The sequence below is a fragment of the Trifolium pratense genome, linkage group LG1, assembly GCF_020283565.1.
Source record: "Trifolium pratense cultivar HEN17-A07 linkage group LG1, ARS_RC_1.1, whole genome shotgun sequence".
Taxonomy (NCBI): domain Eukaryota; kingdom Viridiplantae; phylum Streptophyta; class Magnoliopsida; order Fabales; family Fabaceae; genus Trifolium; species Trifolium pratense.
This window is the reverse complement of record NC_060059.1, coordinates 42392082-42404355: the sequence shown is the minus strand read 5'-3', so window position 1 is coordinate 42404355 and position 12274 is coordinate 42392082. Positions and strand designations below refer to the sequence as shown.

General features: G+C 35.5%; 1 protein-coding gene across 1 annotated transcript; it reads left to right on the top strand.

The window, feature by feature from the left end:
* The first annotated feature begins 8295 nt into the window (after positions 1 to 8295).
* Positions 8296 to 12274, top strand: LOC123886953 (probable 1-acylglycerol-3-phosphate O-acyltransferase). Its single transcript, XM_045936219.1, has 9 exons — positions 8296 to 8655; positions 8833 to 9069; positions 9555 to 9601; positions 9691 to 9809; positions 9904 to 10052; positions 10853 to 10962; positions 11053 to 11152; positions 11743 to 11866; positions 11950 to 12274. The coding sequence occupies exons 1-9, from the start codon at positions 8495 to 8497 to the stop codon at positions 12073 to 12075; spliced, it is 1173 nt and encodes a 390-aa protein (XP_045792175.1). The 5' UTR covers positions 8296 to 8494; the 3' UTR covers positions 12076 to 12274.

Genomic DNA, 12274 nt, shown 5'->3' with positions numbered 1-12274 from the left:
CCTCACCCTTTCCACGATTTTTTGACAACTGGCACTAAAAATGACAGTCTTAGGTAGACAATGAACAACCACATCCACTTGCTGTCGAACAAACTTAGCAACAAAATTATGATTTAAATCTAGAATACATTTAATATTTTAACCACAAATGACACTGGCCTTCGAAAGGCCAACGACTCCGAATTAGGTCTCTACCTCAAACCGTTGCTACTACTTGTCTTGTCTCAGGTAGGTCAATTTCTTAACGGCAGTGCTTTGAATTCCACTCCTCCCACCTCAGCTGAGAATTACTACAGCTTTATTGTGCATTCAATTGAGTTTGATTCCAAATAAGCATCAAATTCTAATCTCCTTTCCTTGCTTATGTTGTGCAGTGTCACCTCACCTCTATCCTCCTTCAATTGTGCTTGTGTTTTTTATGCGTAGTCTTTGGAAGAATGGTGATCAACTCCAAGGTAACACACTTTGCCAATTTCAAATTGGTGTTTACTATACTAAATTTTGTGCCAAGCAGCTCCCTTGTCAACCTAACTAGCTAGCTAGATATATACTATTAGTAGGATCAAGATGCCCTGCAGTTTAAAATCACAAGGTTACACGCTGTTTTAGATCTCATCCGTCCATTTCAGATCGGTCGGTTCATATTGCATCTATACAAAATCAGTCCAAATCAATCTGAACCATTCAGATTAGATCGGACGGTCCTGATTTAACACATCGTGAAACTGCGTGAAAAAATTAATGCAGGAAATCCTGTTCCATTAGTACATGCAATGGTGTTATTTAGCATCTAGGTGTTGTTTATTATACTATATATGATTAATTCATAAACTATATGTTGATTGCATATTTGCATTATTCTTTTGAAAAACAAAAACTGGAAATAGCTACCCGGGACTAGCAATATTTTGCCAATATTCACTATCGTCCATGTTAACATCATATTTTTATGGAGTTAACATTACTTTTTGGAGGTGGCATTTAGGGTGCACAAATGTTAAATTTGTGCACCATACACAAGTTTTATTTTGACCATTAGATTAAAAGAAGAACACGCTTTTATCATGATCTCTCGATATCAGATCTCTCACACTTTCTCTCTCTCTACATCCTTTGCTCCTCATCTCCCCCCCACCACCCACCAACAACAAACTTTCCTCTGCACCATTGAAATCACAAACTCATCCACCATCACCACCACCCAATCCGACCCTCCACCACCATCACCCAGTCTCCCACCCTCCTAACCTCGACACTATCGGCATTACCTCCTCCTCCACCACTAGATTTTCACTTTTTTTTTCTTCAATCTCAAACATTAACAAAAAAAAAAAGTTGAAGAAGAAAGAAAGTTTTGAGATTGAAATTTTTTGCTGTTCGAAAGAACCAAAGGAATATGAATTTAATTGGCATGAACAGTTGTTAAATGTTTTGAGATTGAAATCTTTGATTTGTGCCTTATTTTGGTCAAAATTTTAAGCAGTGACTTTTGTGTTCTTTTCGATGGATTAAAGATGAAGAAGAAAGATGATGAATGTTTGCAGTTTTTTTTTTTGTTACAGAATGTTTGCAGTTTAAATTAGTTGAGTTATTTTATGTTTTTAATAAATAAAATTAATTGATTAAAAGTAATGTCCAGATTATTCATTAAGTAGCTACAAAAACTCTAAATTGCAATACTTTTTTTGTGATAATTTCTGATGGAATATACTAATTCATCAGTTAGCTAAGTAGTTAGAAGTCAGTTTGTTTTGTTTGATCCTAGGTAGTTAGTTGGTTAGTCTAACTATCAAAAGTTGTTAGGAATTAGTTAGGCCAAAGGTAGTTACTTGTAGCTTAAGTAACAAGCATAAATACACCTTAGTGTATCAATTGTAATCAACTTTTTGGCCCCTATTGTGGATGAATAAAAATTCTATTCTTTCTCTTATCCTCTGATCAATTCTTGTGATTCATTGTTAAGAAATTCTGTTCATCTTGTTCATATGCAGTCTTGCAGAAAATCTGCATTCTTGCTCATAGTCAAGCCTGCGTGCCTGACTGAGCATTAGGCCTAAGCCTGCGCGCCTGTGTGCCTGTGCCTGTGACTTGTAAATCAAGCATTCTTGCTTCTGCTGCGCCAACAATTGGCATCAAGAGCCTGGTTCAATCACAGGACAAGAGTGAATTGTGAAGGAATCAAGTGGAGAAACACAAAGTGAAGCTGTGTAGATTGATTTCTTGAAAATTCAAGATGAACACCCAAGGTTTTGGTACAAACATTCTGATTCTTGATGGAAAGAATTGGGATAGATGGAGTGCAGTGATGAAGTCCTTATTTGGAGCACAAGAGTGTCTTGAGGTAGTGGTGAATGGATACGATGAGTTGGGAGCAAACCCAACCAATGATCAGAGAAACACATACAAAGAAAACAAGAAAAAAGACTGCAAGGCTTTATTCTATATCCAGCAGAATTGTGATGCACAGCATTTTGAAAAGATTTCAAAAGCAACTAAGTCCAAAGAAGCTTGGGATATACTCGAGGGTTACCATGATGGTGGAACCAAGGTCAAGAAAGTGAAATTGCAGGCCTTTAGGAGGCAATATGAGTCTATGGTGATGGAAGAGGATCAAAAAGTAAGTGACTTCTTCTCAAAACTTCTTGCACTTGTTCATCAAATGCAAAATTGTGGAGAGAATGTCACTGATGAAATGATAGTAGAGAAAGTGCTTAGATCCTTAACTCCAAACTTTGATAATGTGGTAATAGCTATAGAGTATGTGAAAGATACAGCTACAATGAAAATTGAAGAATTACAAAGTGCTTTGGAAGCACATGAGATTAAAGTTCTCAGTAGGGGTTCAGAAAAGAAAGAACAACAAGCCTTGCAAGCTCAAACCAACAAGAAAGATGATGGTAACAAGAATTTCAAAAAGAAAGGAAAGGGTAAAGCAAAGTGGCTCAAGAGTCAAAATTCAAAGTCAGATGACAAAGCTGAAACTTCAAAGGGAGGAGGCAATGTCAAAAGTCAAAACAAGAAGAGGAATTTTGATAAAAGCAAGGTAAAATGCTATAATTGTGAAAAATTAGGTCATTTTGCTGATGAATGCTGGTATAATAAAGATCAACAAGAAGCTAATGTAGCTGAAGACAATGATGCTAAGGCAGTGTTGGTAATGGCTACTACTGGTGATGAAACTCACAGAAATGAGGAATGGTTTCTTGATTCAGGCTGCTCAAACCACATGACACCTCATAGAGAATGGTTGACTAGTTTTGATGCAAGCAAGAAGACTAGCATTAAACTAGCTGACAGTAGTGAACTGGCAGCAGAAGGTACAGGGAAAATTGTGTTCAAAGGCAAAACAGGCAACACAGTCATCATAGAAGATGTGTTCTATGTCCCTAAGATGAATTGTAATCTCATTAGCATAGGACAATTGGTGCAGAAAGGTTTCTCAGTGACTATGGAGGACAATTCATTGAAGCTGTTTGATTCAAAAAGGAACTTAGTGTTGAAGTCTCCTCTGGCAAAGAATAGAACATACAGATGCAAGATTCCAAGTGATAGTGTGATGTGTTTGTCTTCAAATATAAGTGAACCAGTTGAAGAAATATGGCACAAAAGGTATGGACACTTGAACTATAGAAGTTTAAGAGATTTAAATTCTAAAGAACTTGTATATGGCTTGCCTAAGATCAGTGTGAAGCATGCTATATGTGATATCTGCATAAAGAGCAAGCAAAGCAGATTACCTTTTGTGAAGGAGATGGCTAAGAGAGCAAATGCAGCCTTAGAAGTGATTCATTCAGACATTTGTGGTCCCTTTGAAGTGCAGTCATTGGGAGGAAGCAAATACTTCATTACATTTGTAGATGAATTCACTAGAATGATGTGGATATTCACCATAAAGCTGAAGAGTGAAGCTTTATCAGTGTTCAAAAGTCTTAAAGTTTTAATTGAGAAGGAGAGTGAGAAATCAATTAAAATTTTAAGAACTGATGGTGGAGGTGAATACACTTCAAAAGATTTTGAAGATTACTGCAAAAGTCAGGGTATAACTCATGAGGTTACAGCTCCTTACACACCACAACACAATGGACTAGCAGAAAGAAGGAATAGAACATTGCTGAATATGGCTAGGAGCATGATTAAGCAGAAGTGCCTGCCACACAAGTTCTGGGGTGAAGCAGTCACTACTGCTGCTTACATCTTGAACAAGTGTCCTACCAAGAAGCTGAAATCAGTACCTGAAGAGGCTTGGTATGGAAGAAAACCAAGTGTGAAGCACCTCAGAGTGTTTGGTTCACTATGTTACAAGCATGTGCCAGATGCTAGAAGAACCAAACTTGAAGACAAAAGTGAAATAATGATACTTATAGGGTATCATCCAACTGGTGCTTACAAGCTATACAACCCTGTCACTCAGAAAGTTCATTTCAGTAGAGATGTAATTGTGAATGAAAATGAGAAGTGGAAATGGGAGGAAGAGCCAGTGTATAGCAGTGAATCACAGTCAACATTCATTTATCCAAATTCAAGTGATGAATCAGATGGAGGTGAAAACTATGATGAAGGTGAAACAGTCAATGATGTTGATCAAATTCAAGGTGCAGAGACCAACAGTGATATGAATCTCTCAAGTGATGATGATGACAGGATTCATATGGTTGGAAGAACTCAGAGAACAAAACGTGTACCTGCTAGATTGAAAGACTGTGAAGTAATTCAAGACAATGCAGTGAATAATGAGGGTGACCTTATTCATTTTGCATTACTAGCTGATTCTGAACCAGTAAATTTCAAAGATGCTTTGAAAAGCAATGTGTGGAAGAAGGCTATGGAAGAGGAGCTTAAGTCAATTGAGAAAAATCAGACTTGGAAGCTAGTTGCCTTGCCAGACAAGAAAAAGAGAATTGATGTGAAATGGGTGTTCAAAGTGAAACTGAACCCTGATGGCACAATTTCAAAGCATAAAGCAAGGTTAGTGGCTAGAGGTTTCTTACAGAAACATGGTATTGACTACAATGAAGTGTTTGCACCAGTTGCTAGGATTGAAACTGTGAGGTTGGTAGTAGCACTGGCTTGTAAAAATAGATGGAGAATGTACCATTTGGATGTCAAGTCAGCATTCTTAAATGGTCCATTGGATGAAGAAGTATATGTAGCTCAGCCACCAGGTTTTGAAATCAAAGGAAAAGAGGAAATGGTGTACAAACTGTACAAAGCTCTATATGGTTTAAAGCAGGCACCTAGAGCTTGGAATAAGAGGATTGATCAATTTCTTATTCAGATTGGATTTAAGAAGTGTACAGTGGAATTTGGTGTTTATGTTCAGAATCTCAACAATGAAGATTTGGTCATAATTTGCTTGTATGTAGATGATCTTCTCATAACTGGTAGTCAAAAACCAAAAATTGAGAAATTGAAAGGCAAGTTAAAGGCTGAATTTGAAATGACTGATCTTGGAAAGCTATCATTCTTCCTTGGAATGGAGTTTATTGAAGTGCAAGGTGGAATAGTGATGCATCAACAAAAGTACATCAGTGAACTGCTTGATAAGTTTGAAATGACTGAGTGCAAGCCAATTTCAAACCCTTCAGACACAAACTCTAAACTAGATGAATGCAAGGATGAAGAGGGAGTAGATCCTACACTATTCAGACAAATGATTGGATCATTGAGGTACTTGTGTAATAGCAGGCCAGATATCTGCTATGCTGTAAGTGTAATCAGCAAATACATGAATAAGCCTAAGAAATCTCACATGAATGCAGCAAGGAGAATTTTTAGGTATGTAAAAGGTACAATGAGGTATGGATTGCTATTTCCTACTGGTTTGAAGAATGATTGTGAAAGCTTGAGTAGCTATTCTGATTCAGATTGGGGAGGAGATGCAACAGATAGAAGAAGCACATCTGGATATGTGATGCTATACAATGGTGCTGCAATTGCGTGGTGTACCAAGAAGCAGCCAGTGACTGCTCTATCAACATGTGAAGCTGAATATATTGCTGGCACTTTTGCTACTTGCCAAATGGTTTGGCTTGACTCTGTGCTAAGGGAACTAAAGTGTGAACTGCAGAAGCCTTTGAAGCTTATGATTGACAACAAGTCTGCAATCAATTTGGCAAAGAATCCAGTTTCACATGGAAGAAGCAAACACATTGAGACAAGGTTCCACTTCATAAGAGAGCAAGTTATGAATGGAAACATTGTATTAGTGTACTGTCCTACAGAGATTCAGCTTGCAGATGGTTTCACAAAATCTGTGAAACTTGACAGATTTGAGTTTCTAAGAGAGAAGTTAGGACTTGTTAGTGCTTAGCCAACTTTGAATTAAGAGGGAGTGATGGAATATACTAATTCATCAGTTAGCTAAGTAGTTAGAAGTCAGTTTGTTTTGTTTGATCCTAGGTAGTTAGTTGGTTAGTCTAACTATCAAAAGTTGTTAGGAATTAGTTAGGCCAAAGGTAGTTACTTGTAGCTTAAGTAACAAGCATAAATACACCTTAGTGTATCAATTGTAATCAACTTTTTGGCCCCTATTGTGGATGAATAAAAATTCTATTCTTTCTCTTATCCTCTGATCAATTCTTGTGATTCATTGTTAAGAAATTCTGTTCATCTTGTTCATATGCAGTCTTGCAGAAAATCTGCATTCTTGCTCATAGTCAAGCCTGCGTGCCTGACTGAGCATTAGGCCTAAGCCTGCGCGCCTGTGTGCCTGTGCCTGTGACTTGTAAATCAAGCATTCTTGCTTCTGCTGCGCCAACAATTTCAAGTAGAAAAAACTATGATTCATGAATAAAAACAACCTCTGTTTTGTTTTGCTTCTGTTGATTTTCTTAGGATGGGATGGGAGATTCTGGAGACAAGAGAGGGTGAGGGTGAGGAGATAAAGTTCCCGAGGAGATGAGGAAAGAGAGAGGATGGAGTTGGACTTGGATTTGACTGGGTGTGAGAAAAAATCTAGTGTTGATAGACCATAGAAAAACTATATTCCTTATTTGATCTAATGGTCAAAAATAAACTTATAAAGTTGTGCATCCATGCACAAATTTAACAATTTGTGCATTGTAAATGCCACCCTTTTTGGATGCCTACTTCTTCAGTAATTTTATTATTTAGATAATTTTGGTACTCTATGATAACATTTTTTTTACGGAGGTACTCTATGTATGATAACATAAGAACCAATTTTACTTTCCATAAATGTATGCATGTACAACTTTATGTCAAAACTAAGTTTCTTATTTTATGGTTTGAAAATTAAATATAAATATTGAGTCATGAAGTTAATTAAGAAAAAAACTATATCACAAAATGTGGGTTAAAAGTGATTATCATCACATAACCTTTATTATTTAACACTTTTACAAGCAATAAAAAAAAAGAAAAAGAATCACGACCACTTAAGAAAAGTTTACACATGGGTCAAAAATCAAAATCAACATAGCATCACCTTGCCCTCTTTGTAGTTCTCAACTCTTCAAGCTCTTTAGAGTCAATATATTTTTTTCTTCTTTAATGGAGCATGATCGAACTCAGGCCCTCATGCATACTACTACACAAATTCCTCACCACTAGACCAGTCTAATGGCTTAAACCAAGTCTAGTGGCTTTCTTTAGAGTTAATACATGAATACGCAGCATCTACATATTATCAAGAACTAAAATAAGTAAAAAAACAACAATTATTTACTAAAAAATTATACATTTAATATAAAATACAAGTTTTAAATTTCTTAACATATGTAAATTTGCACATGATAAAAAAAACGCTATATATATATGTTAGTTTTTTCTCCTTTGCCAGGACTTGAACCTGGGACCTCCTGCTTTTTAACAGTTGAGCTACCCATCCCACCCAAGTTTTTGTTTGTCTTGATTTCCATGTTAATACTCACATTGCCTTCTATATATATTTATTGTTCCATAAATTGTTAATAAATGGTTATTCAAATAACACACCTCAAAAATAGATGACGAAAATATCTGAAGTTTGTACAACGATTTTTTGAAAAAAATGTATTGCATGACCATAAACCATGGTGAAAGCTCCTGATAAGATTTCTTTAGTTCCCATAAATCTCTTCGATAATTTTATTTTTTTCCCAAATTATGTTAATTTCTTTAGTTATAATTTTCAAGTTCAACGTCAATCATTACTAAACCAACAAACAATTGATTTTCTCAAAGTTATTGATTAACATTTTGATTAATGAGAGATCAATTACACAAAGAGTTGGAATATTCTGTTTTTGAAAAGTACCAATTAGGACATGAGGAGGAGGTTGGACTTGCGTCATTGCCCGCGTAAGCTTCTTTCTTCTTCACTTATCTGTTAGTTTAGAGTAGCAGTTAATTAAAACTCAATTTCACTTTAACTTCTTCTTCTTCAATCTTCCAATTTTCTGTAATAATCATTTCCAATCACAACCAACTAGCACTAAAATCATACACAAACCATTTCCTTACTTAGTTAATTAATTTGTTAGGTAGTAATTCTATGAACACAATTCGATCTCGTTGGTTAACAAAAATGGCGGCAGAAAACACTGGAAAAAACAGCCTCGAATCTCACGGTTTCTGGCCATTTCTCCGCCGTTGGATCCCTACTTCCACCGACCACATCATCAATGCCGAGAAACGCCTTCTTTCTCTTGTCAAGTATAACTAACTAACTAACTAACTAACTATGCTAATGTCCAATTATTCAATTAGTTCATTAATCACAATCACAAACCCTAATTTCTCAATTGATTTTTAATTATGATTATTTATTTGATCTTATGAGTATGATTGTTTTAATTAAATTATAATTATGTATTTTATTTTGTGTGGCAGGACTCCGTATGTTCAAGAACAGGTGAATATAGGATCTGGTCCACCAGATTCAAGAGTGAGATGGTTTCGTTCATCTAGTAATGAACCGCGGTTTATTAACACCGTTACTTTCGACAGTAAAGATGATTCGCCTACGCTTGTAATGGTTCATGGATATGCTGCATCACAAGGTTTCTTCTATCGCAATTTTGATGCTCTTGCTTCGCGTTTTAGAGTTGTTGCTATTGATCAACTTGGGTGAGTGAGCTTAAATTTTTGTAAATTTGATTTGATTATTAAATCAAAGCACTTTAGTTTAGAGGATAGAATGCAAAACTTAATCGTTGATTGAAAAGTCGGCAACTAGCTAGTTGTGATGAAGTGACTATATGAACATATGTATAAATAACAATTTGAGTTTATTGATTATGTAATGACAGTGTAAAAATATTTTATGAAGTCATCCATTCATATCTCACTTTATGATATCATTTTGTAAAGTTTCTCGATCAATATCTATGTGGTGAGATACGAATGGATGACACTATCGGTGCATAGTCATTAGACTATAATGTAGTAATTAAAATTGTGGTAATATATGTGTGTGTGTGCGCGTAGATTAGTTACGTTGAAGTTGTTAAAATTTCAATGGGTGATTTTCTGATTATTTTGGGCTTATTTGACATAGGAGGTGGTGTGTAAGTCTAATTGTAGACCGTGTTTTACTTTCACTTTTTTTGCAGTTGGGGTGGATCTAGCAGGCCAGACTTTACATGCAAAAGCACTGAAGGTGAATGCTAAAGTTTAGTAATATGAAATTGTGAAAGTTCTTATCTTGTTGCAAACCAAAATGCTAAATTTTTTATTGATATTGTGTAGAAACCGAGGATTGGTTCATTGATTCTTTTGAGGAATGGAGGAAAGCCAAAAACATAAGTAAATTTATACTTCTTGGGCATTCTTTTGGTGGTTATATTGCTTCCAAATATGCGCTTAAGGTAGATTGCATTAAAATGACTTGTTTGGTTTTGTTCTTTTTTTCAAAATAATAATAATTATTGTTCTGATATATCTCTTAATATATATGTGTAGCACCCAGAGCGTGTACAACACTTGGTTTTGGTGGGATCTGCTGGATTTTCGTCAGAAACAGAGAGGATTACAAAGTTCTTATCAACATGGAAGGGATCAATCCTGAACCAAATATGGGAATCCAATTTCACACCTCAGACAATTATCAGGTAAGATTACTGTATCACTATTTTTTTCTATCATTTTATGTTGGGAGCCTTTCTTTTGGTATTTGGACAGAATTTCCAAAACCGGGCAGAATTGAATGAACAAGAGAATGATTCTATCTAGATTAAAGATTCAAAAGGAGAATTATCTGAATACTTTTTTGTTACTATATCAATTGAATGAGATATTAGGATTGAAAGAGAAGATACAAAAGGTATACAATGAAAGATGATAGCCTTGCACTCAAGGCTATCCCAAAGCAGCACTCTTCTTTCACACTAAAGCTATCTCTAGTCACTACATTTAATTATTCAAAAAATTATCTCTCCCCTCTACCCTAGAGGGCTGTTTACAGACTTTCTATGAATAACCGATATAACTCTTATCAACCACCTAACATACTTATCAATTAACTTCTTAACTCCAACTTCTCCTAACAAAAAACCCTTTGTTCTAAGTCCTAACATTTTATGTATAATCTAGTAATTTCTTTAGTAACAGTTTAGTTTGCCTTGAGCTGAGATGTTTGTATTTTATAAGACTTCAGCTATGATGGCGTCATCAGAAAAAAAATATGTTCTGTTATTATTTAAGTTCTTTTGCTCACATTTGGGTATCACATGTTTGCATGAAGGAAATATAACTAGCCAATCATTCTCTTTGGCTGCACCAAACACACTTTTTATTGTCAAGCAATTTGGGCTCCTCCATTTACATGGTCATTCTCATAGTATTTTGATGCACTAAATTGTTGTTTATGTAATCTCTGTTTAATATTTTTTTCACATGTATTTTGCGGCAGAGGTTTAGGTCCTTGGGGTCCTGATCTAGTCGCCAGGTATACAAGTGCTAGGTTTATCCAATACTCAACTGGGGAACTGCTGACAGAATCTGAATCGAAGTTACTAACAGGTACGGTGAGATAACTCATTGACGTGACTTAATTATAAGTTGTTAGAGCATATTTCTAATTTTTGTTTTTTTTTCTTTTCTATATTGAAGATTATGTTTATCACACGTTAGCAGCCAAAGCTAGCGGTGAGCTGTGCTTAAAATATATTTTTTCATTCGGAGCATTTGCCAAGTCGCCTCTTCTACACAGGTTTGGTGATCATCCTCCTACTATTGATTGGTGAATTAACAATTCATTCCTACACTTCTACATCAAAATATTTTATCTTCACCTGAATGGTTGTTATTCATAAATGGAGCACTACGTATGTGATGGACTACTCCTTGAACTTGTATTTCATGGAGAATCATTAAATGAGATAAAAATCAAAGCTTGTGAAGCCAAGTCATGTCAGTGCATGACTCATTCCTAGTTGTTCAATGTTGAAGTTTATTGTATTGGAACGGAAGGTATTCTTGCAAATGTTGAACTAGAGTTCAGTTAATAATAAAGGAACTCCTAGGAAACTATCGAGAAAGATACCACGAGGCAAATTGAAGCCTTTACAGTTTGCAAACTCTGTAAAATATCCATAATTCTTAAAAGGTCTGGCTAAGTAGTTTTCCACTGCCATGCCACATGCTATTTGCCAATGGCTTTAACTAAGCATGTCAACAATTTATTTCTCTATTCATTCAAACATTTATTCTTCTTTTACTTGATGTACTACTAATGCTATGTGTACTCTGAACTCTGTGTGTGCAATGTTTTTTACCTCCATTTCTCTCTCTGGTTTGCAGTGCCTCAGAGTGGAAAGTGCCCACCACTTTCATATATGGTTTCAACGACTGGATGAATTATGAAGGGGCCCAAGAAGCTCGCAAGCATATGAAGGTTCCATGTGAAATCATCCGGGTTCCACAGGTATAATTTTCTCCATTTCCCAAACAGTGAAGCCATTTCAATATTATTTGAAGTGAGCTAATAAACTAAATTGTTTGTTGCAGTCCGGGCATTTTGTGTTCATTGAAAACCCATCTGGCTTCCATTCAGCGGTATTTTATGCTTGTCGAAGGTTTCTTAGTCCTGATCCCGACAGTGAATCCCTTCCTGAAGGGCTAACATCTGCATAGAGTATAAATATTTGAATGCTGTCTGTAAATATTGTATCTCATTTTTTACGAATAAATTCTATAATTTAATCAAGCCTTGTCCTGGTCTTGCTTAATGGCATTACAGTTGTAAGAGCAATTCAAAGAAAAGAAACCTGTAATATAAATTTGATTAGTGATATACGTCCTAATTAGAAGGTATGTGATATTCTTTTATTCA

Bases quoted from the DNA above. Each gene is read 5' to 3' on its own strand.
- LOC123886953 (XM_045936219.1), top strand. From the start codon at position 8,495: ATGAACACAATTCGATCTCGTTGGTTAACAAAAATGGCGGCAGAAAAC. The intron at 9,070-9,554 runs GTGAGTGAGCTT...CTTTTTTTGCAG, and splicing joins GTTGCTATTGATCAACTTGG to TTGGGGTGGATCTAGCAGGC. The intron at 9,602-9,690 runs GTGAATGCTAAA...GATATTGTGTAG, and splicing joins TACATGCAAAAGCACTGAAG to AAACCGAGGATTGGTTCATT.